General features: G+C 36.1%; 1 protein-coding gene and 1 long non-coding RNA gene across 4 annotated transcripts in view; both read right to left on the bottom strand.

Moving 5' to 3' along the window:
* Positions 1-26,622, bottom strand: part of LOC127866673 (E3 ubiquitin-protein ligase TRAF7-like) — a 138,038-nt gene that overhangs the window by 43,648 nt on the left and 67,768 nt on the right. For both annotated transcript variants that reach the window (XM_052407412.1, XM_052407411.1), the window contains exons 4-7: positions 23,429-23,515; positions 18,649-18,741; positions 12,911-12,950; positions 11,098-11,275 (exon numbers count right to left, since the gene is read on the bottom strand). In XM_052407412.1, the coding sequence (XP_052263372.1) occupies positions 11,098-11,275; positions 12,911-12,950; positions 18,649-18,741; positions 23,429-23,515 (398 nt within the window). The remainder of the gene's footprint in view (positions 1-11,097; positions 11,276-12,910; positions 12,951-18,648; positions 18,742-23,428; positions 23,516-26,622) is intronic.
* On the bottom strand, positions 9,440-10,825 carry LOC127866696 (uncharacterized). Of its 2 annotated transcripts, none has more exons than XR_008043070.1 (3): positions 10,119-10,825; positions 9,972-10,069; positions 9,440-9,824 (listed from the first exon to the last, which is right to left on the bottom strand). It is a non-coding gene; the product is annotated as an uncharacterized LOC127866696 (long non-coding RNA). The 2 variants fall into 2 exon arrangements; XR_008043071.1 differs by having other exon boundaries at positions 10,168-10,825.

Raw genomic sequence — 26,622 nt, 5'->3', positions numbered from 1 at the left:
TGAATTAAAGTTTGAACAAAATCTTCTATGTTCTACTTGAGTGTGTACCATTTGGAATGTTGCTTAAACAATTTTAATCCAGGCACATAGGCGTATTTTGTATTGTTACTCTGCTTTTTCATCGAATTGTTGAGGACTACTTTGCGTTGTGTAACCAGGAAACATCTCCAATAATTTTGGGATATTACTGTGCACTTACTTTGATTCAGTTAATTAAATCTGTTTTGGCTATTACTATTTACTATAAAACACTAATATTTTGATTCCCAAAATTTATGTTTATATTGTAGAATATATAGATAACTTATATAATGTTTGTGTCTTGTGTATATAAATTTATCCGACTCGTCTCAGAAAGGCATATATGGCTCGGCAACACACTTTTAACGTATATTTCAGATATGATTTTTTATTTAGATTATTAAAATATGACTAAGCCAACTTATCCAGAACTCGTGTGTTTTATACAACTAAGAACGGATTTTTTTCTCACAGTCTGTGCATTACACAATTGTAGATTTTTGTGTTATGTTCAATGAAGTTTACACAAAATATATCTCAAATTCACCTGTCAAGGTCACTTACATTTTTAGCAACAATGCATTTACAATTTCAAATTAGTATTATTAACTTAAGAAATCAGTAATAAAAACAAGTCCACAGCAGCCAATAACTTGGAAAGTTCAAGAACAGCAAGTATCGTTGAAAACAATGGATGCTCCCCATATCGCAAACCTTGAGAAAATCTATTATTAGCCTTGGTTACCTTGACCTTGACCCCAGTGACCTCAAACCTCATCAAATGGTAAGGTCCATGCAAGGTACCTACATATGTAAGAGATCGGTCAAATATTGAAGGCACTATGAGAAACTGTAACCTAAGTGTGACATCGAGAAAATCTATTAGCCTCAGTGACCTTGACCCCAGTGACCTCAAACCTCATCAAAAGGTAGAGGTCCATGCAAGGTACCTACATGCCAAATATGTAAGAGATCGGTAAATTATTGAAGGCGCTATGAGAAACTATAACAAAAGTGTGAAGGAAGGAAGTAAGGAAGGAAGGACAAACTCGCAAGTATATGCTCCCCGAAAATGTTTGGGGAGCATAAAAAGCTGTGCAACTTATTACCACACACATCTGTTTGTTAAAACATCATAATCAACCTGAAAAGTAATATGCAAGTGCCAGACATCAAAGAAGCCAACTGTTCAATAACTGCTAACTTGTTCACGTCTTTACCTGTGTGTTTTCACACGAGCCCTCCTAGGCAGGCTGGAGAATGTTATGCTGCAGATTCTGCTTTTACATGCACTGCACTGGAAATAGGTAGGTAGAGTGAAAGTCCCCTCACTGTGAGTCTGAGGGGGAATTTCATCTTCAGATAAGTCTGTCCCAGCGGAAGTGTGAAACTGCCTCAGAGGGGAATCATTGGAGGCCCCCTCTTTATTCGTATGAAGGGGGATATCCTGCACTGAATGACCAAGTCCTGAACTTTTACACTGTGTGACTGGGTTGTTGCTATATGTCCCTTGTCTGTGGGCATGAAGTGGAATTCCCCCATCTGAGTTTCCAGGGCATTTTGACTGCCAGACTAGGGGGTTTATGTAGGCCCCCTCTGTTTGCGTTAACTGATACACATCGTGCCCCAATGAATGGCCAGACACTGCTGAACTCTGAATCTGCCTCTTTGTCAAAACATTTAAACTCCCCAGTGTATGTGTCCCATGGGTGTTTTCTTCTGCATACTCTTTACTTCTTGCTGGATCTTGGTACTGACTATTTGGGGAATCACTTAAAAGCCTCTCATTATGATTCTGATTGAGGATATCCCCTTCATAATTTCCAGTTACTGCTGGAAAGATATGCTGCCTTAAAGGGAATTCATTTAATATCTCCTCTCTATGTGTCACCAAGGACATGTCTTTAACAGGATGGTTGATTCCCTGCTTGAGAGGGGAGTAGGTAAATGTTCCCTCACAAAGATTTGATGTTTCTACAATGTCTGGTGTAAGGCTGGACCCTACTGCGCATTGCAGTACTGGGGGGAACGTGGATCCCAGGGGGCAACCACAGGGGGGAGAATCATCCAGGGGGTGGTTGGTGTTCCCATGGCAGGGGGACATCCCTGCCAGACTGAAACTCCCCTGAGAATCTTCCCCATGGACCTCTGTAATGTGCCTTGGCATAGAATCACATTTGCAGGTGTTTCTAGTATTCTTCCAGCTCATAACAAAAATTGTTTAATATTTTGATGCAATCCACTGGCTGCTTTTTCATATAGGTAGTTTTCTATCTGCCAGATCATTAAGCCCCCACTGTTGTTTTCATCAGTATGAGTCATAGCAGTGTATTAAACCTATAACTTATTTTGAAATTTTTTTTTTTAGGAAATTATGAAAAAATAGTTGCTGCAGATGTTTCAATATAAGTATGAACAAGTATAGTCAAACGTTATAATACAATTAAATAAATAATAAATATAGTGTTGTTGTTTTTTGTTTTATTTGGAAAACTAATATACAAAATTACAAAAAAAACTAAAAAGTTTCAATTATTAAAATTAAAAAAATAAATGTAACACTATTTTAACTGTTCATTGAAATATTAAGCTTCATCATCCCATAAGGCTGAAAAAATCAATGTTACAGTGTTCATAACGTTTTTAATTCCATCACATTACTAGTTTCACTTTCACATTGCCCTTTCTATCTCCAATAACTCCAATGTCATAGACCAACACCACATCCTACCTCCAGCTAGGTCCAAGCAGAAAATGCTCACTATCGGAACATCAACATCTACAGTGGTCTGAGAACATCACCTATGGCTGCAAGCCTAGCATTGTCATATGGCTTCGAACACGAGAAAGTGCCATTGCGGATCAGACTTTTCCATAACAATCATCATCAAGGAGGTGTGGCATAGATAATGAATATTGGCACATTGTTTACTTTGTCTATCAGTAATAGCTTTGAAAAAAACTCTGATTCTCTTTAATGATGCTCATTGGAAAGGAGGAACGATAATTGATATGGTTTGCTGACATTTTAAATTTATATTTTTTTTTAATTGTTTGAACATTTTAACATACACAAATATGCCCAAATTACAGTTTCCCAAAATTAAAAGACAATATCAAAATTGCATTGATCATATTAATATTGTTTTCTGACACTGTTATGTCCCGTTTTTTTCCTTTATAAATATACATAATAGATCTTCTCAAAACAGGAATCCCCTAAAATCATACAATGTGTCGCATAGTCAGTGGAACACAATAATGTACACAAGTGCAACAAGTTTTAATTAAGATTTTGTTCTGTTAAATCTTCAACACAAACACTTTCATATGTTTGTAAAATAGAAGATAAAAGCAAGGATTAACAGCCTCGAAACAACAATGAAGTGTCTTCCATGTCTGGATGTGTGTGTTTTGTACTGTCCAACTACTCAAGTGAATAAGTTAATAAACATTTAAACCCTTGATGGTAATGTGTGCTAATTCCGACGAGACGTGTGAAGAGGGACGTGTCCAAAAATTACAATGTAAATATGACATATGCAATGGAAATATAACAAATATGTACGACATTAACAGATGTTTTGACTATATTTAGGACAAACGTAAAAATAAACAAGGTATTTATAAAACCTTGAGTTTCTAACACATATTGACAATTTATACCCGAGGCAAGGAAATGATGGTTGTAAAACTAATCATAATTGCCCACGTTTTAGAAGTGACTGTTTTTTGAAGAATGTAAAAAAATTGGTTTATTGTTTTGGTCAATATTCGAATATTATATTTATACGATACCAAAATATTCGTAACATTACATTTGGATTAAAATTGGGTCATGTCTAGTTGTTTATTGCACATCAGACCTAATTTCAAAAACGTGTTATTTGTTGACTAAAGACACTCGCAATTGAAAAAGGTTCCAAAAACTAGGGCTGCACCGAATATCCGAAATATCCGAAATTCGCGGATCCAAACGAGGATTCGCTAACCGTGATTGGTAAAATCGGTTTTGAATCCGGATCTTATTTTAGTCTAACCTTTCGTTTGCGCTAACTGTTTCTTTCGCCCTAATACGTTTCGTTAAATTGTTTCTTTCTGTTTGAAAGGCTGACTGGTATGTAGTTTGTCACAATTATCGCTACTTTTTCGACAAAAACATGGTACTACACAGTCTATTTTCGTTTTCGATGGTGCAAAATGGCGCAGAAGAAAAATCGCGATGCACATAACACTGTATTATGTGAATTGGGAATAAGACATCAAACTGGGAATGGACATCATTTTGGTGATTTTCTCAAACAAAACTATTCATTTCATGATCTACATATATTTTTGTAATATATTATCTATAATTTAAGCTTAATAAGAAATTTTCAATGACTTTTTCATTAACAGTGATTGAATTTGTATCTAAGAGTGTATTTTTAAACCGTGTCCATGCGCGGCATGGACACAGTTTCATTTAATGAGGATTTTTTTTTAATTAATAAAAAATCCAGTTTTGAAGTAAAATCAATTTAAATCAATTTAAATGATGCTATTATATATGCAAGTATATGTTTTAATTATAATTTGTAAAACTAGATAAATGCAACATATAAAACTGCATATTATGCACTTTTGATAAAACACAATTTATTCCCAAATTGATGTCTTATTCCCAATTCACATAATACAGTGTTACATAAACAATTTAAATCCTCCGTGTGGAAGCATTTTGGGTTTTATCAGCATACCTATTCTGGCTTATAAGTGGTTGTTATGAAGTATTTTATTGATACTTATTGCAGATTGCGTGTGATGCGTTTATTGCTTGTTATAATACAGCGTTATTCATACCATATGGCCATGGCCATTTTATTCATGGTCTGATTTTTTTGCACATCTTACTTAAAAAAAAAATCAATTTGAATTTAATTATCCAGCTTGAAGCTAAAAACTACATAACATTGCAATTTTATATGTTTTATACATACAAAATAATTTGAGAAACTAAAAACATAATAAAATGATTTATTTCTTCAATTCAGCAATGCTGTTTAGAGCTCATTATATATTCTTGTCTAGTCTATTCTCAACTGAAAACTGTCAATTTGCCAATCTATGAATACTTTAAGAACTTAATGCCTGAAATATGTGTCTGACATCTGAGAGCCCCTTTTTTAATGAATTGAATATCTGCAATGAACGCATCAAACATATCAATAACTTAGTCTCTCACATGAAGACACGATGACACGCACAGCTATTAAATTATCAACGCTGTGAGGTTTTTAGGCCCTATATCAGCAATTTAAGACAAATATACATAAAGAAAAATGTAACACCATGATTTAACAGTGACATCACAGCCATAATTATTAAATGTGGTTCATACAATGATGTTTGGATATAAAGTGATTAACACAACCATTGGGCATAATAAACTATCCAAGAAGAATATAAATTTGGTGCCTTTCCATAGGCAAGATAGTTGAGCAGTGTTTATCTGAAAGTTGATGGATGGCAAATACATTGTAGACTGCTAACAATTCAGTAAATGGGCAAGGGAATGTGTAACATGACTTTTCACACGTCAAAATAGCAGTCCCAGCAACCAAAGTGATAATTACAACAAACACATTTTTTGTTGCAGTACAGGGCTTTTCACCCTTATATAACAGGGGCCGAAATTCGGCCCCTTCCCAATTGAAAATAAGGTCATTTTTTCCCAAAATTGATAGAGGAATTTCCCAAATTGTAATAAAAACAAAAACTAAGACATACTAAGCATCTCCTAAATTGAAAACAATGAGCTCTAATATGATTAATAATGTACCACAATGTGTCTTTTAATACTTCTGCACAATGAAAAAGACCCTGTTTCAAAAACTTTAAAAAACACAGTCTTCCCAAAATGAGCAGTTATCGCACATGAAATTCCCAATTTGAAAAGCTAGGGCCTCTTCCCAATTTCCTGATGAAAAGCCCTGTAGAAGTTGGTAAAATTTTTGTCCAGGAAACAGAAGGAATAATGGAAGAGACAGATTACAGAATTATTGGTCAAAGCATGAACAACTCCAACTTTAGATTCATATTTCAGTTTTGTTCTGGAAAAAAACAGGCTAAATGAATGTGCGGAAAATGTTGTCTGCAAATGCTAATCAGGAACAACACTTTACGTTTGTATGGTATTTTTTGTTTAAAGGTCTGTTCTAAGCAAAAACCCAGTTAAAGGGGAAAGTGTTGTCTTTGAACAGCCTGTGCAGGCTGCATAGGATAATCTGGGATGACACTTTAAACACTTGCATCAATATGAGGCTACCATTTAACATCGATTGGAAATAAAAAGCTATTTGTTAAGAAATATGAGATTTACGACATAATAGTCTAAAAAACAAATATTTCTTTTGAAAAATAAATACTCTTTAACTCCTACAGCCAAACAAATGTGCTTGTTAAAAGGGAAGAAAACTAATACAGCATTCAATTAAATTACAATTTAATGACTGTTTGGTTTTCAAACTTAGGAACAGAAATATACTTTCTGAATCAAATGAATTAGAATAGGTTAATGTATGCGATACGTCCCAATATTGACTGAATAGTACACTAATTTCTACAAAAGACTTATTGTATATAAAAAAAGTCGAAAGTTCTGTGTTTCATGGCACAATGGCAAGATCAACCAGTCTATTACACAAACCAAGGTTTCATTTGGCATTTAGAAACTTACATACGAAATAAGTTACTTAATTAAATATTGACAAATACATTTGTATCATTAAACAAGAGCTGTCACCATAGGATGACTTATGCCCCCTATAAACGCTTGATAGAAGTTATGAGCCTTTTTCGAAACCTTAACGCAGATTTCAAAACCTAAACGTGGACCCTTAGTTCAAGGTCAAGGTCACAGGGGTAAAATTTGTGTGCTTATGGAAAGGCCTTGTCCTTATACACATGGATGCCAAATATGAAATGCTATCTGAAATGACATGTAAGAGCATTTTTGAAACCTAAACGCAAAGTGTGATGGACAGACGGACGGACAGACGGACAGTCCGATCACTATATGCCCTCCTTCGGTGGCATAAAAATTATTCACTCTTGCCAGATTTTCAGAAAAAAAACGACGTATAATCTTGCATTTGATCTAAATTGAAATTGACTTCTTGATTGATGGCTATAAATATTAGACATAGTTACTGATGCCCTCACATCAAGTTATGTTCAATACGCAATACCAAGTCCTCATTGGACGTTAAATACATCAAGACTTTAAAGCGACTTCTTCACTGATGTTCATATCTGTGAAAATATCATAAAAGTTGACTTACTTATAAGACTGTAATATTTGGAATTATTTTAAATAATTATTATAACAAGGGGAAAAAAGCCTATCCTGGAGTTCAAACTTTTAGACCTCTTGAAGCTATAGTAAGGTTGCTACCACCAAAAAACAGGCTTTTGCAACACTAAAGTAGTTAAGACCATATGTAGGTAATACACATTTTTGCTAAATTAATTATCCGTAAAAAGTGTTAACAAGGCTTTTTAATTTTTACAATTTTAGTTGATGATTTTCAATAAACAAACAAAAATTTAGAACAGTTTTCCTTTTTTTGTGTAAAAACTTTTGTTTTGTCAAACTGTGAACAACTCCCTTAAATAGAATTTTACAAACATCAAATTTTGTCATTTCTTGGAAGTATATAGTAGTGTGAATTTTATACTGGACACATTCATGGTCGACATAAGGCAGACTTTGATTTAAAAACTTAAAATTTTGTGCCAAGCATGCAAAACAGAAAGAATTTAGCCCAGTTCTGGGAAACCAGGCTTAATTCACAGGCTAATCGGGGATAAAATGTCTGCCTAGACTGGAATTTGTTAAGTGGTGACTTTCTTTGAACGAAAAATTCCATGACATTGGGAAGTGTTGTCCCTGATTAGCCTGTGAGGACAGCACATGTTTATCTAGTATGTCACTTTGCACACATGCATTAGGCCTTGTTTTCAAAGAGCACAGCCAAAGTGCACTTGAATTTTGTTAAGGTGTCCTGCCAACGGATGTGATACCAAGCTAATTGCACATGTAAGCTACCAATACACACAATTTCAGAACATTAAATCATTAAAATCTCAAGTGATTGAGTGGAACAGGTTTTTATAAATTAAGACACATGATCTTTTTAGAAACATTCAAACACAGTGACCTTGGTCTTGACCCAACTGGTCCCAACAAGAATCTAAAGCTAGGTAGGTATTCATGTAGGTTACCTACAAACACCAATTCAATTCAATAACTTCACAAGAATTTCATTAACAAACACAATCTAAAAGCATATAATATTATTTTGTTACAAAACATACAAACAAAATAAATCACAATCTAGTTTTTTTTAATATACTCATATACCTAGAAACCATTTTGTTCAAATCTCATGAACTTTCAGGGCAAGTAACTGTTGAAATCATAGCAGTGTGATACATTTCTGTCAATAACTGTCTCCCTTTTTATAACAAATACAATAGCATGTAACAAATGTTTCCTTACTTAACAAGATGTGTTTGTGAAACACAATGTCCCCCTATATGATGTTTGACCTTGAAGGATGACCTTGACCTTGTGAAGGATGACCTTGACCTTTCACCACTCAAAATGTGCAGCTCCATGAGATACACATGCATGCCAAATATCAAGTTGCTATCTTCAATATTGCAAAAGTATTCATAAAATAAGCGATTTGGGCCACATATATTTGACCTCTGACCTTGAAGGATGACCTTGACCTTTCACCACTCAAAATGTGCAGCTCCATGAGATGCACATGCATGCCAAATATCAAGTTGCTATCTTCAATATTGCAAAAGTATTTATAAAATAAGCTATTTGGGCCACATATATTTGACCTCTGACCTTGAAGGATGACCTTGACCTTTCACCACTCAAAATGTGCAGCTCCATGAGATACACATGCATGCCAAATATCAAGTTGCTATCTTCAATATTGCAAAAGTATTCATAAAATGAGCAATTTTGGCCACATATATTTGACCTCTGACCTTGAAGGATGACCTTGACCTTGACCTTTTACCACTCAAAATGTGCAGCTTCATGAGATATACATGCATGCCAAATATGAAGTTGCTATCTTCAATATAGCAAAAGTTATTGCAAAATGTTAAAGTTGGCGCAAACAGACCAACGTACAGACCAACAGACCAACAGACAGGGCAAAAACAATATGTCCCCCACTACTATAGTGGGGGACATAAAAAAAGTATATGTATAATTTATTATATATTGTTTTCTATTTAGTTTCTGAGTCATAATTTATGTTTAGCTTAGAAATACAAATATGGGCTTGATGAACAATTTGTTAAAACATTAACAAATTAAGTCCCCAATCACTTAGGGATTTACAGGTTACTAACCATACCTTACAGTGTGTCATAATTTTAAGTCAACTATTTGAACTTCATCTTCCAATTCAACTTATTCACAATGGTAGTATTGTCTCTATCTAAAAATAGTTGCTTTAACATTTATTTCCATGCAGATATTGTTCATGCCCATCCAATATCACAGCTTGTATTGTACATACTGCCACTAGTAAATCTAGCTGTCGATATCACAGCTTGTATTGTACATACTGCCCTTAGTAAATCTAGCTGTCAATATCACAGCTTGTATTGTACATACTGCCCTTAGTAAATCTAGCTGTCAATATCACAGCTTGTATTGTACATACTGCCCCTAGTAAATCTAGCTGTCAATATTACAGCTTGTATTGTACATACTGCCCCTAGTAAATCTAGCTGTCAATATCACAGCTTGTATTGTACATACTGCCCTTAGTAAACCTAGCTGTCAATATCACAGCTTGTATTGTACATACTGCCCTTAGTAAATCTAGCTGTCAATATCACAGCTTGTATTGTACATACTGCCACTAGTTAACCTAGCTGTCAATATCACAGCTTGTATTGTACATACTGCCCCTAGTAAATCTAGCTGTCAATATCACAGCTTGTATTGTACATACTGCCCCTAGTAAATCTAGCTGTCGATATCACAGCTTGTATTGTACATACTGCCCCTAGTAAACCTAGCTGTCAATATCACAGCTTGTATTGTACATACTGCCCCTAGTAAACCTAGCTGTCAATATCACAGCTTGTATTGTACATACTGCCCCTAGTAAACCTAGCTGTCAATATCACAGCTTGTATTGTACATACTGCCCCTAGTAAATCTAGCTGTCAATATCACAGCTTGTATTGTACATACTGCCCTTAGTAAATCTAGCTGTCAATATCACAGCTTGTATTGTACATACTGCCCCTAGTAAATCTAGCTGTCAATATTACAGCTTGTATTGTACATACTGCCCCTAGTAAATCTAGCTGTCAATATCACAGCTTGTATTGTACATACTGCCCCTAGTAAATCTAGCTGTCAATATCACAGCTTGTATTGTACATACTGCCCCTAGTAAATCTAGCTGTCAATATCACAGCTTGTATTGTACATACTGCCCCTAGTAAATCTAGCTGTCAATATCACAGCTTGTATTGTACATACTGCCCCTAGTAAATCTAGCTGTCAATATCACAGCTTGTATTGTACATACTGCCCCTAGTAAATCTAGCTGTCAACGTTCCTTAGATCAAGAGCAGCCTTGGACACTGATTCACAGTGGCACTGATTAACACGGACACTGATTCACAGGGGCACTGATTAACATGGACACTGATTCATATAATATGAGACTTCTCAGAATGCTTGGTCTCTCACAGGAATTTATGAGACAGTTTCCACACCTCATCGTTCTGACACTAATTGGCACAAATGGATACACAGTTCCAATGGTTACACAGTTCCAAGAACGTTGAATGGGCTAGAAGACTGGACAGTAAGTGTGCTTTTGAGAGAGAGTTTTTGATCCTAAATTACATATTTTGCAATTCGGCTAACATCATTCTGAGAAATGTTCTGACCAAATTTCATCAAGAAATGTGACCCATAGATTGTTCCCGACTAAATGTCATGAATAAATGACAGACATAAACATAGCAAGTACTTACCTCCTGTTTGCAATCTTCACTGTGACAGGACAGCATGCCTCGTCCTTCGTGTAGGTCTGTCCGTCCTCCGACAGACGGCATCCATATTTGCAGTGTATCAACATGTCGCCAATCTGCTCGGACACAGCTATATTCGCTACAACCACTCCGAGCATGTGCCCGTCTACAGGACACGTCTCTGAAAAAGAAGAAGTCATCAACAATAGATGTCTGACCAACCTAAAGCCTGAATCTAGAGTCGCATTCACTGAAACTTGGCTTAATGCATGTGCAGGAAGGGTTTTCTGCACTCGTTAATCAGGGACCACACTTTCCGCTTTTATGGCCTTTTTTTTAAAAACAAGGTTTCTTCTAAACAAATGCAAGTTTAGATGGAAAGTGTTGTCCCTGATTAGCCTGTGTGGAATGCACATGCTAATCTGGGATGACACCACGCAGGTGCATTAAGACCAGTTTTCCCAAAAACTTTAACTTCTCCGTGCTGACATACATCCTGTATACTCCTGCTCTTTCATAGAGTCTGTTAGTGAGATCTTGAAGTTCACTGCCTACAGCACCCTCAAAATGGAGCTATACTATGTTATAATATGGTATACCTCAAAATAGAGCTATACTATGTTATAATATGGTATACCTCAAAATGGAGCTATACTATGTTATAATATGGTATACCTCAAAATGGAGCTATGCTATGTTATAATATGGTATACTAAGCATATAATTAGGCAGCAAGAACATTTCAAACTGCCAATTATAACAAATGGAAACTATGATAAAGCTTGTTTTAAAATGAATAATGCTATAAATTTTCATTCTGGGTATGCACATGAAGCATTCTTGTGTTCACAACATTTTTCTTGCTAGTGTTTACTTAACTGTACTTTGATTCATAAATCCATGTTATTCAATAAAATATTTATTATATCATTCTATGGTAAATTTACAAAGTCTGTGAAAAAAACAAGGAGAAAATATGTCCTCTGTAAAGTTTGCAAGATATGCCTGCCACAAAAATTAATAAACTCATTTTAAAAGAATGAATTGCCAAAGCAAAGATTTCAGAATGTATCCTAGACACATATGAATATTTTATGACTTTCAAATAGCTTAGAAGACTGGCAATTCAGGAATGATTGCGAAACATAATATGATGTCCATCAAATAATTGCCAAATGTTATGACATCATATACATGTCTGCCCCCACAGTTTTAAAATAGAAGTCACTATGAAATGTTATGAAACTTTGCAAATATCTCAGACATATTTTTGTAATTAAATACAATGTAAAGCATTATTTTATTTTTTGATTAAGTTACAATTAATAATACCCAACATGTTCAGACTTTGATATGAATATGCAGAAAATTAAACATATTAACCTGGTGATGTTAATATTTCAATAATATTGTACCACATGATTAAAATCTATTTTTAAACAAGATAACAAAAACTGGTTTTACCAAGGAAATGGGCTCTATGTATCTCCGCAGGCTTTCAGCCCAATTGAGGCCAATAAGCCTTGCCTTGTGAAAAGGGGTTTAATGCATCTGCGTAAAGTGTCATCCCAGATTAGTCAGTGCAGTCTGCATAATCAGAGACTACACTTTCCACTTTTATGATATTTTTTGTTTAAAGAAAGTCTCTTCTGAAAAAAAATCCAGTTTAGGCAGAAAGTGTCATTCCTGATTAGCCTGTGCAGACTGCACAGGCTTATCTCAAACGACACTTGAAGCACATGTATTAAACCCCCTTTTACCAGAGTGTGGTACACATTTTATTATTGGTTCAAACACAAAACTCTCCTCCACTTACCGTCCCCTTTGTGGTTCACACAACGCCTGCAGTAGGTATGCTGAAACAAAAATCAACAATTGTACAAAGGCACATAGACTGTACATAACTGAAATAATGATGATCATGGCAATAATTCCTAATAAATGAACAAACAAAAAACAAAAACAAACATAAGGAGCAATTTTAAAAGCATTTTCCAACTAAGACATCAATGTCCAAATTGCCAAAAAAACACAAAGATCAAGAATGTATTAACCTACATTTAAAATTAAGAATGAGTCACAAGATAAAATTTTGATAAGAATAAACCATATCAATTGTTTTGTTCACTATTGTTGCTGGTTAAACAACTTTTCTTGAAAACAAGAAACCGTCGAAGACGGGTGATGCTCCCTAAAGTGTTTTTTTTGTCACAATATTGCACTATATATTCAGATAAAAGGAAACGTCTTGAGGGGCATAACTTTTGGGCAAAACAATACGATGGATGGTTTATCAACTTTCAATGGGCCATAACTTTCTAAATAAATCATCTAACCAGAACCTACTAATAACATGCGCATCTCCTCAAGGTAGTTAAGCTTCCCATAAAGTTTCATTGGAGTCCAGTCAGTAGTTGGGGAGAAATAGCCCGGACAAGAATTGCACTATATGTACAGTTTATAGAAAATTTCAAAGGACCAAAACTCTGTAAAAAATAATCAGACCATAACCGGCTGATAATATGCACATCGCCTGTTGGTAGTATAGCTTCCCATAAAGTTTCATTGAACTCCCGTGATAAGTTGCTGAGAAATAGCTCGGACAAGAATTGAACTATATGTACAATGGAAAATTTTAAAGGGCCATAACTCTGTGAAAAATCATCCGACCATATTATACTGGCTGATAATATGCACATCTCCTGTTGGAAGTGAAGCTTCCCATGAAGTTTCATTGAATTCCCGTAATAAAATGCTGAGAAATAGCTCGGACAAGAATTGCACTATATGTACAATGGAAAATTTCATGGGGCCATAACTCTGTGAACAAGCGGGCCATGATGGCCCTGAATCGCTCACCTGACTAATCTGACTAACCAAATACAATCCCTAACCAGATTTCATCAAGATAAACATTCTGACCAAAATTCATAAAGATTGGATGAAATCTGTGACCTCTATTGTCTACACAAGGTTTTTCTATTTTTTGACCTAGTGACCTAGATTTTGACCCCAAGTGACCCAAATACAATCCCAACCCAGATTTCATCAAGATAAACAGTCTGATCAAATTTTATAAAGATTGGATGAAAACTGTGACCTCTGTTGTCTACACAAGGTTTTTCTATTATTTGACCTAGTGACCTAGTTTTTGACCCCAGATGATCCAAATACAATCCCAAGCCAGATTTCATCAAGATAAACATTCTGACCAAATTTCATAAAGATTGGATAAAAACTGTGACCTCTACTGTCTACACAAGGTTTTTCTATTATTTGACCTAGTTTTTTACCTAGTGACCTAGTTTTTGACCCCAGATGACCCAAATACAATCCAAACCCAGATTTCATCAAGATAAACATTCTGACCAAATTTCATAAAGATTGGATGAAAACTGTGACCCCTACGGTCTACACAAGGTTTTTCTATTATTTGACCTAGTTTTTGACCTAGTTTTTGACCCCAGATGACCAAAATACATTCCCAACCCAGATTTCATCAAAATAAACATTGTGACCAAATTTCATAAAGATTGGATGAAAACTGCAACCTCTATTGTCTACACAAGGTTTTTCTATTATTTGACCTAGTTTTTGACCTAGTGACCTAGTTTTTGACCCCAGATGACCCAAATACAATCCCAACTCAGATTTCATCAATATAAACATTCTGACCAAATTTCATAAAGATTGGATGAAAACTGTGACCTCTACTGTCTACACAAAGAAATTGTTGACGGACACACGCACGTACACACGCACGCACACACGCACATACGGACGCCGGACATCAAACGGTCACATAAGCTCACCATGTCACTTCGTGACAGGTGAGCTAAAGATCATCCGACCAGAACCCGCTGATAATATGCACATCTCATCTTGGAAGTGAAGCTTCCCATAAAGTTTGATTGAATTCCAGTCATTACATGTAGTTGTCGAGAAATAGCCCAGAAAAGAATTGCACTATATGTACAGTTAATGGAAAATTTCAAAGGGCCATAACTCTGTGAAAAATCATCTGACCAGAACAGGCTGATAATATGCACATCTCATCTTGGTAGTGAAGCTTTCCATAAAGTTTCATTGAATTCCGGTCATTAGTTGCTGAGAAATAGCCCGGACAAGAATTGCACTAATATGTACAGTTAATGGAAAATTTCAAAGGGCCATTACTCTGTGAAAAATCATCCGACCAGAACCCGCTGATAATATGCACATCTCCTCTTGGTAGTGAAGCTTCCCATAAAGTTTAATTGAATTCAGGTCATTAGTTGCTGAGAAATAGCCCCGACAAGAATAACACTATATGTACAGTTAATGGAAAATTTCAAAGGGCCATAACTCTGAAAAATCATCCGACCAGAACCAGCTGATAAAATGCACATCTCCACTTGGTAGTGAAGCTTCCCATAAAGTTCTATTGAATTCCGGTCATTAGTTGCTGAGAAATAGCCCGGACAAAAATTGTGCACGGACGGACACACGGACAGACGAAGCGGCGACTATATGCTCCCCCCAAAAATTTGTTTGGGGGAGCATAATAAGTTATACATTTTGTTATAAGTACGTATATAGGTTTATTAATGTTGATATCATATTGCATGTATTAAAATGTGTCCACATTGGCCATTAGCCTTCTGGAGATGTTGTTAATAAATCTTGAATCTATAAATTGGATAAAAAATAACTAAATTAAAATGAATTGCCAACAAACATGTGCATGAAGAAGTAGCTACACATTTCTTAATTGCTTATATACTACCCCAAACATGGGATCAGTTTAGATGTTTTTAATTACTTATAATATTGGAAATCAAACATAAATCAAAGAGGTATTTATAAAAAATCTTCCAGCCAAATTTTTTGTCTCTGTGCATGTTATTGGAATAATGAATGGTAACTCATAATAAATCTTAATTTGAAAGTAAAACAAGCCATGAAAAGGTACAGCCACCCCCACCCAACCCAATCAGGGTACATACAAGGCCAAAGTGAAATGTAGCCCACTATATATTCTTGCTGGTTATCAGCACAACTGACAAGCATCTGATTGTCTGATTCTGATACTACAGCATTTCTTCTTCCATCAGAGATCTGTCGTTATTTGCTCCTGTGAGCAGATGTGTTGGGTTATTTATAACCATAATGATTCAATTCCCTTGGTGAAGAAATATTCTAGGCGTTTGAACATAATTGATTTAATGATCTTCAAAATTTGAAGTCTAAAACCTGAAATTACTAGAACACTTTTAACAGCAATTTAGTATTGAATTTTAAAACATAACACACCATTTCAAAATGCTGGAATTTGGAACCAAACTTATCCTCAGTGTAATAGTTACTGTAATCCTAATATTGACATTATACCATATTATTGATATTTTTCTATGAAAACCCTAACTATATTGTATAACTCCTAAATCTTATGGCTGAACATGGTTGGACTGTTTTGCACTGGAAATGAGGATGGATCGTCGCTGTCATGGTATCTAGAATGATTCTGACTTAATACTGTGTATAACTCATATCCGAGGAAATGAGTTATAATATGGAATATTAGGAGATACAGGCTTACTTGGTTTATTTTTATTCTTTATAATGAAAATCATTCTATGAATAAAACTACAGTCAAACCTGAGAACAGCGGTCAGTCAAGGGAAATGACCAAAGTGACCGTTGTCCACATGTGACCATTGAATTCGGATCACAATTTTAAGATGGTTTGTCAGTTGGTAGTATTGCTACGGCGTTACCCCATCCAGTCGTTTGCATACAGTGTAAAACAAAGGCTCATTGTCGTTAACTAAGCATAATAACAGAAATAACTTACGTGTGTACATTGAATAATACATAATCATATCTTATAGATTGATTTAATTTCATCTTGTTAAACTAAAGCAATGACTTTATCAACGCTGGTATAATTGTTTACTCATGCATCTCGTTCATTCAGTAAATAAAGTTTGTCACGTGCCGTTGACACGTCCGTACAAGTCTAAAAAGCGGATTCACTGTCATAAACCGATAGTAGGGTGTAATTGTACCGTTGAAAGTATCATGTACTAATTAGCGGTCATTTAATAAGCTATAATTACTTTAAACGTGTCACAAACTCTGACATATTTTCTTTTGAACATACCCCCACAGTTATCCCCGGAAAACAAACCGTCTCAACACCTTTATTATTTGTTTACTCGCAGCGGGCCGCTTTTATAATATCAAAGACAATTACCGCTTTCAGACGCTTTAACCGCAAAATAGACGGACAAATGATGTGCTGTGTTTTTAATTTTCGCGACTCGAGACAACTGACGCGTGACCGTTGATTTCAGGTCAAACATGAATTTCGGAGTGGAATATAGTGGCCGTTATGGCCAGGTGGCCGTTATATTCAAGTGTAATATAGAGTGTTTTTCGTCGGGGTGATTCTAGACTGACCGTTGTCTGCAGGTGACCGGTAAATTCAGGTGGTCGTTAGGTCAGTTTTTACTGTACTCTTAACATATAAAAACTGTTCAGATGGTCTGAATATTTAAGCGTTTTCATTGCAATCAATTTTGTAACTATGAACAATATTATGAGACCCGCTCTGGGAAAACAGGGCTTAATGCATGTGCATAGTGTCATCCTTGATTAGGCTGTGAAGTCCTCATATCTTCCTGGAAACCAGAAACTTTCTGGTTAAGTGTGTTAATATTCTAATGACAACATTATTAATTGCTTGTTTATTATTTTGGATTTTTTGCCATTTTCAACATTGTATCAGTCACAAAAACTAAATAAGAAAGAAAACAGGCAATTTAAGTTTATTAATCACTACATTTACCAGACATGTGTCTTTAAGGCTCAGATGTCCATGCATTCTACTAATGCGGAAAATCCACTTATGTAAACAACAATAGCAAAAGTTGACCTTTAACCTCTAGGTGTGACCTTCACCCATGAGGTAGGGAGTCAGGTTTCACACAAGAAATGCAGACTTCTCATGGTTGTCATAAGTAATAAGTTATTTAAGAATAGCATGATAGATGACATTATTACAGTTCTGACAAGCTGGCAAAATTTGACCTCTATACTGCAAAATTAATGTGACCTTGACATTTGAGGAAAGTAGATGAGGGCTTCACAGCACGAGTCGTCTTGTGTACAGATTTACAGCCAAATTTTTATACGCCACCATCTTTGCAAGGGGCATAATTTAAAGATGAAATTTATTTTGAATTACACTTTGATGAAATGTTCTGAGAAGCTTTTAGAATACTGTCCTAGCTGAATATATGTGTCTTGTGAGAAAATTGGGCATAATGCATGTGCGTAAAGTGTTGTCCCAAATTAGCCAGGCTAATCAGGGAAAACAGTTTCCGCTTTAATAGTATTTTTCGTTTAAAGGAAGTCCCTTTTTAATGAAAATCTAGTTTAAGCGGAAAGTGTCATCCCTGATTAGCCTGTGCGGACTGCACAGGTTAATCTGGGACGACACTTTACGCACATGCATTATGCCCATTTTTCTGAGAACAAGACACATATAACACAAACACAGTGAGTACTGACCCCACAGGTGACAATCACAGGGTCCTTGTAGACTTTCCCACACAGGCGACACAACAGCTTCTTGTTAGGTAGCTCCACAAACACAATGATTTCCTGAAATATCACAGCAAAAAGCACCATAGTTACATACCAGTAAATAGAGAATAATAGGTTGGTGACGTGGATGGAGAATGGTTATCTGGCAAGTCGGAGGAAGTTATCGGGTGAGCCGAAGGCGAACTCGATAAGATCCTCCGACGAGCCAGATAACCATTCTCCATCCACGTCACCAACCTATTATTCTATTTATCCTGTCACATTCGTTGAAATGTTTCTGAAATATCTAGTTTTCGAGTATTTTGTGTTTAAATATTTAATATGGGAAAAAACACGCGCGAACAAAAACATTGTTACGTCACGTCATGCAAAACGCATAGGCTAGCTTCCATCTTGTTAAACAACACAGAAATCGAGTCAATCGTTATTAATTCAATACACAAAGACGAAATTATACTGTTAAAATAATAATGTTTAAACAAACAGTGCTTTACATGTTTTTTTATACATTTTTTTTATTTAAAACAAGTATATTTTATTAATAGAAAATAGTACAGGCGTGCGCATGCGTGGAGAGCAACTGACAGATATTTGAGGTCACGTGGTCATCTAGCCTAATATCTTTTGGGATATTAGTTACCTTGTTATCCGGCTGATTTAAAGGCATGTGACAGGATAATTAAATTTAATCTGTTATAACTTGGAATATATGAACCATTTTACCGTTGTGCTTTACTTATAAAGCCGTAGCACTTTCAAGGCATTATATAATTTCCCAATTTTATTTTACAAATCACGGATTATGCTGAGGTTTTCTTCAAGTTGCAATGGATTAATGGGAAATGTTTGTAACATCTATGGGAGGAGGGAATAAACAAATATATAAATGCCTTAAATATGACACAGAAAATACAAATAAAATGATGTTGTTTTGTTCATTCTTTTTTATTTTAACCAAATTTAAGTTGTGTAGCAAGACTTAACACACATGCCTATCAAATCCACACTGTTCCATGTCTGTGAGAAGTTTTAAGGGTCTTAAAACTATTCCAACCTGCCTTTTTTCAGAGATGTGTTAGATTTCACGATAAAAGTCTACATAAATTATGTGACTCGTCCCATGATCAGCTTTGATACCATGATGGAACAATCTTCATACAGGACAAAAATATGAGGTTACATGCCATATATTCAGCTCCTGGTCCTTGCAGTTTCTGAGAGGATTTTTTAAAAAGTTATTTTACTCTATAAGTATATATATAAATCATTTGACCCATTGGACACGGCAGTTTAACACCATGGACATGACCTAAACAATCTTTGCAGATGACCTTTGGTGATATCTCACACCAAACATTGAATCCCTGATTCTTGTGTTTTTTTTCAAAGAAGATTTGTTAAGTTATTAACAAGTCTGTATAAATCATTTGACCACATCAACAATCAACGTGGACTGTTTCCCTAAACTGTGTTATTGCTCTTAGCAAGTGTTGAACCGAGGGGCATGATCTGAGTCACCTTTGAAAAGGAACACAATCTAATATATGGTAACATATACCAAATATCAAAGCTATGTAAGTTTTGGTTTTGGACGTTCTTTTTTTAAAGTTATTATGCTATATAATTCAATAGAAAACATTGGACCTTCACACATTTACAAAGCCTGGTTGTGGACAGTTTTCAATAAACAGAAAAGACCACTAGAAGATGCTACACACCAAATAATGTATTTGTTTAAAAAAATTATTTACCACACAAGACTACATAAATAAAGTCAATCCTTATAGGGCGTTACCAGCTCTGACTGAAGGGGCATGATTTGAACCAACTCATTACAGGACCACTATACAATATTAAAATACATCAATTAATAAACACTGACCACAGAGGAATGGTCACTTTCAACTCCAAAGGCAAAATTTGAACAAAACCGTTCAATAAAATGGGCAATTTTACCTGCCAAAACTCGGACCCTTGCAGTTTTGGAGAAGAAGATTTAAACAAATGTTTACTTTACACATCTATATAAATTGTTTGACCTTACGGGTGTGACCAACTTTGGGACACCAACATTTAAACCCTGCATCCATGTAGTTTCAGAGAAGTTGTTTAATTTTTTTACTATATAAGTGAAGATTGCCTATCACATGCAGGCAAGCTACAAATATTATAAATTCTTTATATACACTTTTCCATCAGAGTGGATTAATACAATATCATGAAGATTTTGCTTCCTTATATTATAAAATGTTTGCAAAACTTCATCTATATAGCCTTAGTGTATCCCTGATGAAAACTCACCTGCATGGGACACATGCATCAATTATAATACACCAAACTATCATTTGTCAGACTTACTCATTCTTATAAAAAATATACTGATATTTCATCATCATACATCTTTTGGCAGACATAATGTTTTCATTCCATAAACTGTAATTGTATTTTGTCTGAGAAATTCCACTTTATCTTTCATTATCTCCATATTACACGAGCCATAATGGCTCCAAATAAAGAACAATAATCCTGACAAGTCTTTCTAACTTTCAAACATTTCCATGTTATATTGTGCTATATGTGACAGGAAGGCTTGCATGCTACTGAACAATAGAAGTGTCTGAGAAAAATGTCAGTTTAATAGCATCACTTCTTTAAAAAAAGTTGTTCAGTATAGTAATGTAGTATTCAATCAACTTCCAATTGGCTGAAAATAGCAGGTTAAGGACTTCAGTCATGAAACAATAGGAAACATCAAGGGTTTGTTTAAGTTTAATATGATTTCTTTGAAGGATCGCTACACTTTTAGCAATAACAATGAGCAAATTTGTACGAGCTAGTGAAATATCAAATGTATTCTCTTGTTCATATCCAAATTCATTTAAAAGATTTTCTTGACTGCTAGCTAAATTTACGTAACCGTATAAAAGAACTGGTCGAGGACCAAGAGCTGAAGAGTACCAACAACCTAAAACCATGTGTTAGTAACTAAAGGTTTTTCAATCCTGTCAAATAATCTTACACTTTGAAGTAACAAAAGAATTCAAGAGAATGTTGCACATTTTTACTTTTTTGAAAAAGTTCTCAGTTCTTTAAATTTAAATATTGTTTTTCAAATCCGATGTTTTAACACGTAATTAACACAAATTGATAGAATAAAATAAATGGGTACTTATTTGCACAAGCTTAAGCTATCAAATATAAATTAATTTGCAGTTTTGTACGTCTTAAAAATTTGCAAGCATAACATTTCATATTATCTTTGCAACTTCAAAATAAAATCATGTTTTGGGATATTGGTCCTCCATTAGGCAATTATTGCTTAATTTAGTACCTTGTGTAATTCAGGATTTAAAGTAGAGCACGTTTGTGTAAGCAAGTTTTTGTCCATTGGCTTGCCTGTGGACTAAATAACCACAAATCGAAAAAGACAGTATTTTGATATTATTCTGCAAATTATTTTGCATATTACTTGAAATTGTTTTAATAATTTGATAAAGGATTAAAAATTGCAGAACGTGTACTCATAAATATAGCATGCATGTAATATTTTGCGTAAGTAACGAAGTCGGTAAATATAACAACAACAACAACACACCAACAACAACGAATTGTTCCTTTCTGATTAAATGAAAATGAAGCGATTGTAACAGTATAATGAATAGTAACAAACAAGAGCTGTGTTTGTGAAACACAATGGCCCCTTCTGCGCCGCTTTGAAGCCGTATATTTGACCTTTGACCTTGAAGGATGACCTTGACCTTTCACCAAACAAAATGTGCAGCTCCATGAGATACACATGCATGCCAAATATCAAGTTGCTATCATCAATATTGCAAAAGTTATGACCGAGGTTAAAGTTTTGGGACAGACACACACAAACAATGACAGACATACAATGACAGACAGACACATACAATGACAGGCCAAAAACAACACGATCATTCAATCCGGGGGCATAAAAAAGAAAACCAAAGATATAACTTTCCCTTAGCTTCCCAATGAAAAGGTCATTCAGTCTCATAAATAGTAATGATGTAATATTAACGCTAATTAAAACAAGAGCATAAATAAAGGTCTAGCCAATCAGAAATAACATTAACATCCGGGCATTTACTTGCTTGCAAAATACCAGGCTCGATTGAGACATATTTCTAATTTTCAGATTGATATATTATGGTTCGCCGTTATTCACCACTTCTTGTTAACATATGTTATGTTTTTTGTATTGTTTGACAATTACTGCATTTAACCACATTTAGAAAACTTTGGGGTTTGAAGAAGTAAGCAAAGCCAACCATAGCTACCATTATTCCAACCTTAAATGGAACGTCACTACAGCGCATAATTTAACAAGACTATTTTCAAGCAATATGGTCCCCTACCGGTGAAACTCCACCATTGTCAGTTTGTGTTATTTTATTTGTTGCCATAGCAACCAGAATTTTTGACATAAGAAAAAAATGAAATGACGTGCATAATCTCCATATTGCCATGTATCCAAGTTTCAAGTTTCATTAAAAAATATGAAGAACTTTTAAAGTTATCGCAGGATCCAGAAAAGTGTGACAGACTGACTGACTGACTGATGGGCACACAGAGCGCAAACCATAAGTCCCCTCCGGTTTCACCGGTAGGGGACAAAAACAATGCTTGCTACATATGCCATAATGTCAAGATTCAATAAAATGTTGCAACAAAATATGAGCTACTCCTTGTCCTCAAATATTGTTGCGGTGTAACCTACCTCCTCCTCATCACCTAGCATAGATGTCTGGGAAAGTCTGCTCTCATTGGCTGGAGGCACCCCAAGCAACTGCCAGTTCTCGGACAACTGTCAAAGAGAAATGTAGCCTATCTAAGCTGTACAGAAACATTTGTGGCCCGTTCTGGGAAAACTGGGCTTAATGCATATGCATAGTGTTGTACTAGATTAGCCTGTGTAGTCTGCGCAGGCTTAACAAGGCCAACTATTTTAGCTTGTATGGTATTTTTTGTTTTTTGGAAGTCTCTTTTTAGCAAAAATCCAGTTAAGGGGTAACCTCCCTGACAACCCTGTAAGGACATGTGAAAGTCTACTAGCTCTCATTGGCTGGGAGCACACCAAACATCTGCCACTCTACTAGCTCTCATTGGCTGGGAGCACACCAAGCATCTGTCAGTCTACTAGCTCTCATTGGCTGGGAGCACACCAAGCATCGGCCAGTCTACTAGCTCTCATTAGCTGGGAGCACACCAAGCATCTGCCAGTCTACTAGCTCTCATTGGCTGGGAGCACAACAAGCATCTGCCAGTCTACTAGCTCTCATTGGCTGGGAGCATACCAAGCATCTGCCAGTCTACTAGCTCTCATTGGCTGGGAGCATACCAAGCATCTGCCAGTCTACTAGCTCTCATTGGCTGGGAGTACACCAAGCATCTGCCAGTCTACTAGCTCTCATTGGCTGGAAGCATACCAAGCATCTGCAAGTCTACTAGCTCTCATTGGCTGGGAGCACACCAAGCATCTGCCAGTCTACTAGCTCTCATTGGCTGGGAGTACACCAAGAATCTGCCAGTCTACTAGCTCTCATTGGCTGGGAGTACACCAAGCATCTGCCAGTCTACTAGCTCTCATTGGCTGGGAGTACACCAAGCATCCGCCAGTCTACTAGCTCTCATTGGCTGGGAGTACACCAAGCATCTGCCAGTCTACTAGCTCTCATTGGCTGGGAGCATACCAAGCATCCGCCAGTCTACTAGCTCTCATTGGCTGGGAGCACAACAAGCATCCGCCAGTCTACTAGCTCTCATTGGCTGGAAGCATACCAAGCATCCGCCAGTCTACTAGCTCTCATTGGCTGGGAGCACACCAAGCATCTGCCAGTCTACTAGCTCTCATTGGCTGGGAGCACACCAACCATCCGCCAGTCTACTAGCTCTCATTGGCTGGGAGTACACCAAGCATCCGCCAGTCTACTAGCTCTCATTGGCTGGGAGCACACCAAGCATCTGCCAGTCTACTAGCTCTCATTGGCTGGGAGCATACCAAGTATCTGCCAGTCTACTAGCTCTCATTGGCTGGAAGCATACCAAGCATCTGCCAGTCTACTAGCTCTCATTGGCTGGAAGCATACCAAGCATCTGCCAGTCTACTAGCTCTCATTGGCTGGAAGCACACCAAGCATCTGCCAGTCTACTAGCTCTCATTGGCTGGAAGCATACCAAGCATCTGCCAGTCTACTAGCTCTCATTAGCTGAAAGCATACCAAGCATCTGCCAGTCTACTAGCTCTCATTGGCTGGAAGCATACCAAGCATCTGCCAGTCTACTAGCTCTCATTGGCTGGGAGCACAACAAGCATCCGCCAGTCTACTAGCTCTCATTGGCTGGAAGCACACCAAGCATCTGCCAGTCTATTAGCTCTCATTGGCTGGAAGCACACCAAGCATCTGCCAGTCTACTAGCTCTCATTGGCTGGGAGCACACCAAGCATCTGCCAGTCTACTAGCTCTCATTGGCTGGAAGCATACCAAGCATCTGCCAGTCTACTAGCTCTAATTGGCTGGGAGCACACCAAGCATCCGCCAGTCTACTAGCTCTCATTGGCTGGGAGCATACCAAGCATCCGCCAGTCTACTAGCTCTCATTGGCTGGGAGCACACCAAGCATCTGTCAGTTCTTTGATAACTCTCAAAGAGAAAGTAAGCGTCTTGAGTCTCAATCTGGGAAACTGGGACTTAATGCATGTGCAAAAAAAAGTCCTTCAAGATTAGCCAGTGCAGTCTGCACAGGCATATCAGGGATGAAATGTTTCGCTTTTATGGAATTTCTCCTTAAAAGGAAGTGTCTTTTTAGCCAAAATCAGTAAAATGTTTTGTCTCTAATAAGCCTGTGCGGACTGAACAGGCTTATATGGGACAACGCTAAACGCACATGCATTAAGCCTAGTTTTTCCAGAATAAAACTTTGTATCTTAGCAATACTGAAACATTTCTTACTTACTTTGAATAAAGTCAAATGGATGCTAGCACACCTAATATTTGTATTCTGATGGAAGTAAGTTTATGAAAATATGCTGGATTCAGGTCACCAGGCCTTCCATAAAAATACCACCACCCATGATCATTCAGTGACATGATCAAACATCAAATCATGGTGTGCTCTTATTTATAGACAGTTATATGTGAGCTTAAATCAATTAAAGTTTAATTAAACATTTTTTTAATGAATAACTGAGTTTTTACAATACATATGTATCTCCCAAATAAAAGGGACCCTTTCATGTTTTGGTAAATTGACAAAATTGAAAAAAATAGTGTTTCAGATTTGCAATCTTTCATTGTTATTATGATATTTGTTAGGTAAAAGTAATACTGAACATTAACTATGCTCCAAAATATCCATTTTATGCATCTTTTCACAGTTTTAAAACCTGAAAGTTATAAAACGTTACAAACATGAAACAATTGAATAATTTGGAGAGTTTTGTTGTTATGGTTATATTTTGCGACTGCTTATATAAAGTATAGAATAAACCTCTCACCAAATGAGCACGGATGGCTGAGTGGTTTGAGTGCTAGACTTTTACTCCTGGGGTCAGTGGTTCAAGTCCAGTTAAGGATTACTTTTTTTCTTTCTTAAATTTTATTCTTGGTTTTTACTCGAGCTTTTTAGTTCAAATGTTTACATTTATAAATTTAAAGCATTTAATGACAAACTTCAATATATGCCAAAATCTGTGAAAGGGTCCATTAAATGTTTATTTGGCTTAACCATACAACTCCAAGAACCTATTCTAACTCAGTTTACACATCAATCAAGACTGATTAGTAACAGCAATCATCTTTGCTAATAAAATTAATGGATAATAAAGAGCAAATGCCATGTTCAAGTCATCGCACATATAACCCATTTAATGTCTATTTACCCATCGCCTTAAGATCAAAGTCAGCAACTGTC

This window comes from Dreissena polymorpha, chromosome 2 (assembly GCF_020536995.1).
Source record: "Dreissena polymorpha isolate Duluth1 chromosome 2, UMN_Dpol_1.0, whole genome shotgun sequence".
Taxonomy (NCBI): domain Eukaryota; kingdom Metazoa; phylum Mollusca; class Bivalvia; order Myida; family Dreissenidae; genus Dreissena; species Dreissena polymorpha.
This window is presented reverse-complemented; position numbering and strand designations above follow the sequence as displayed.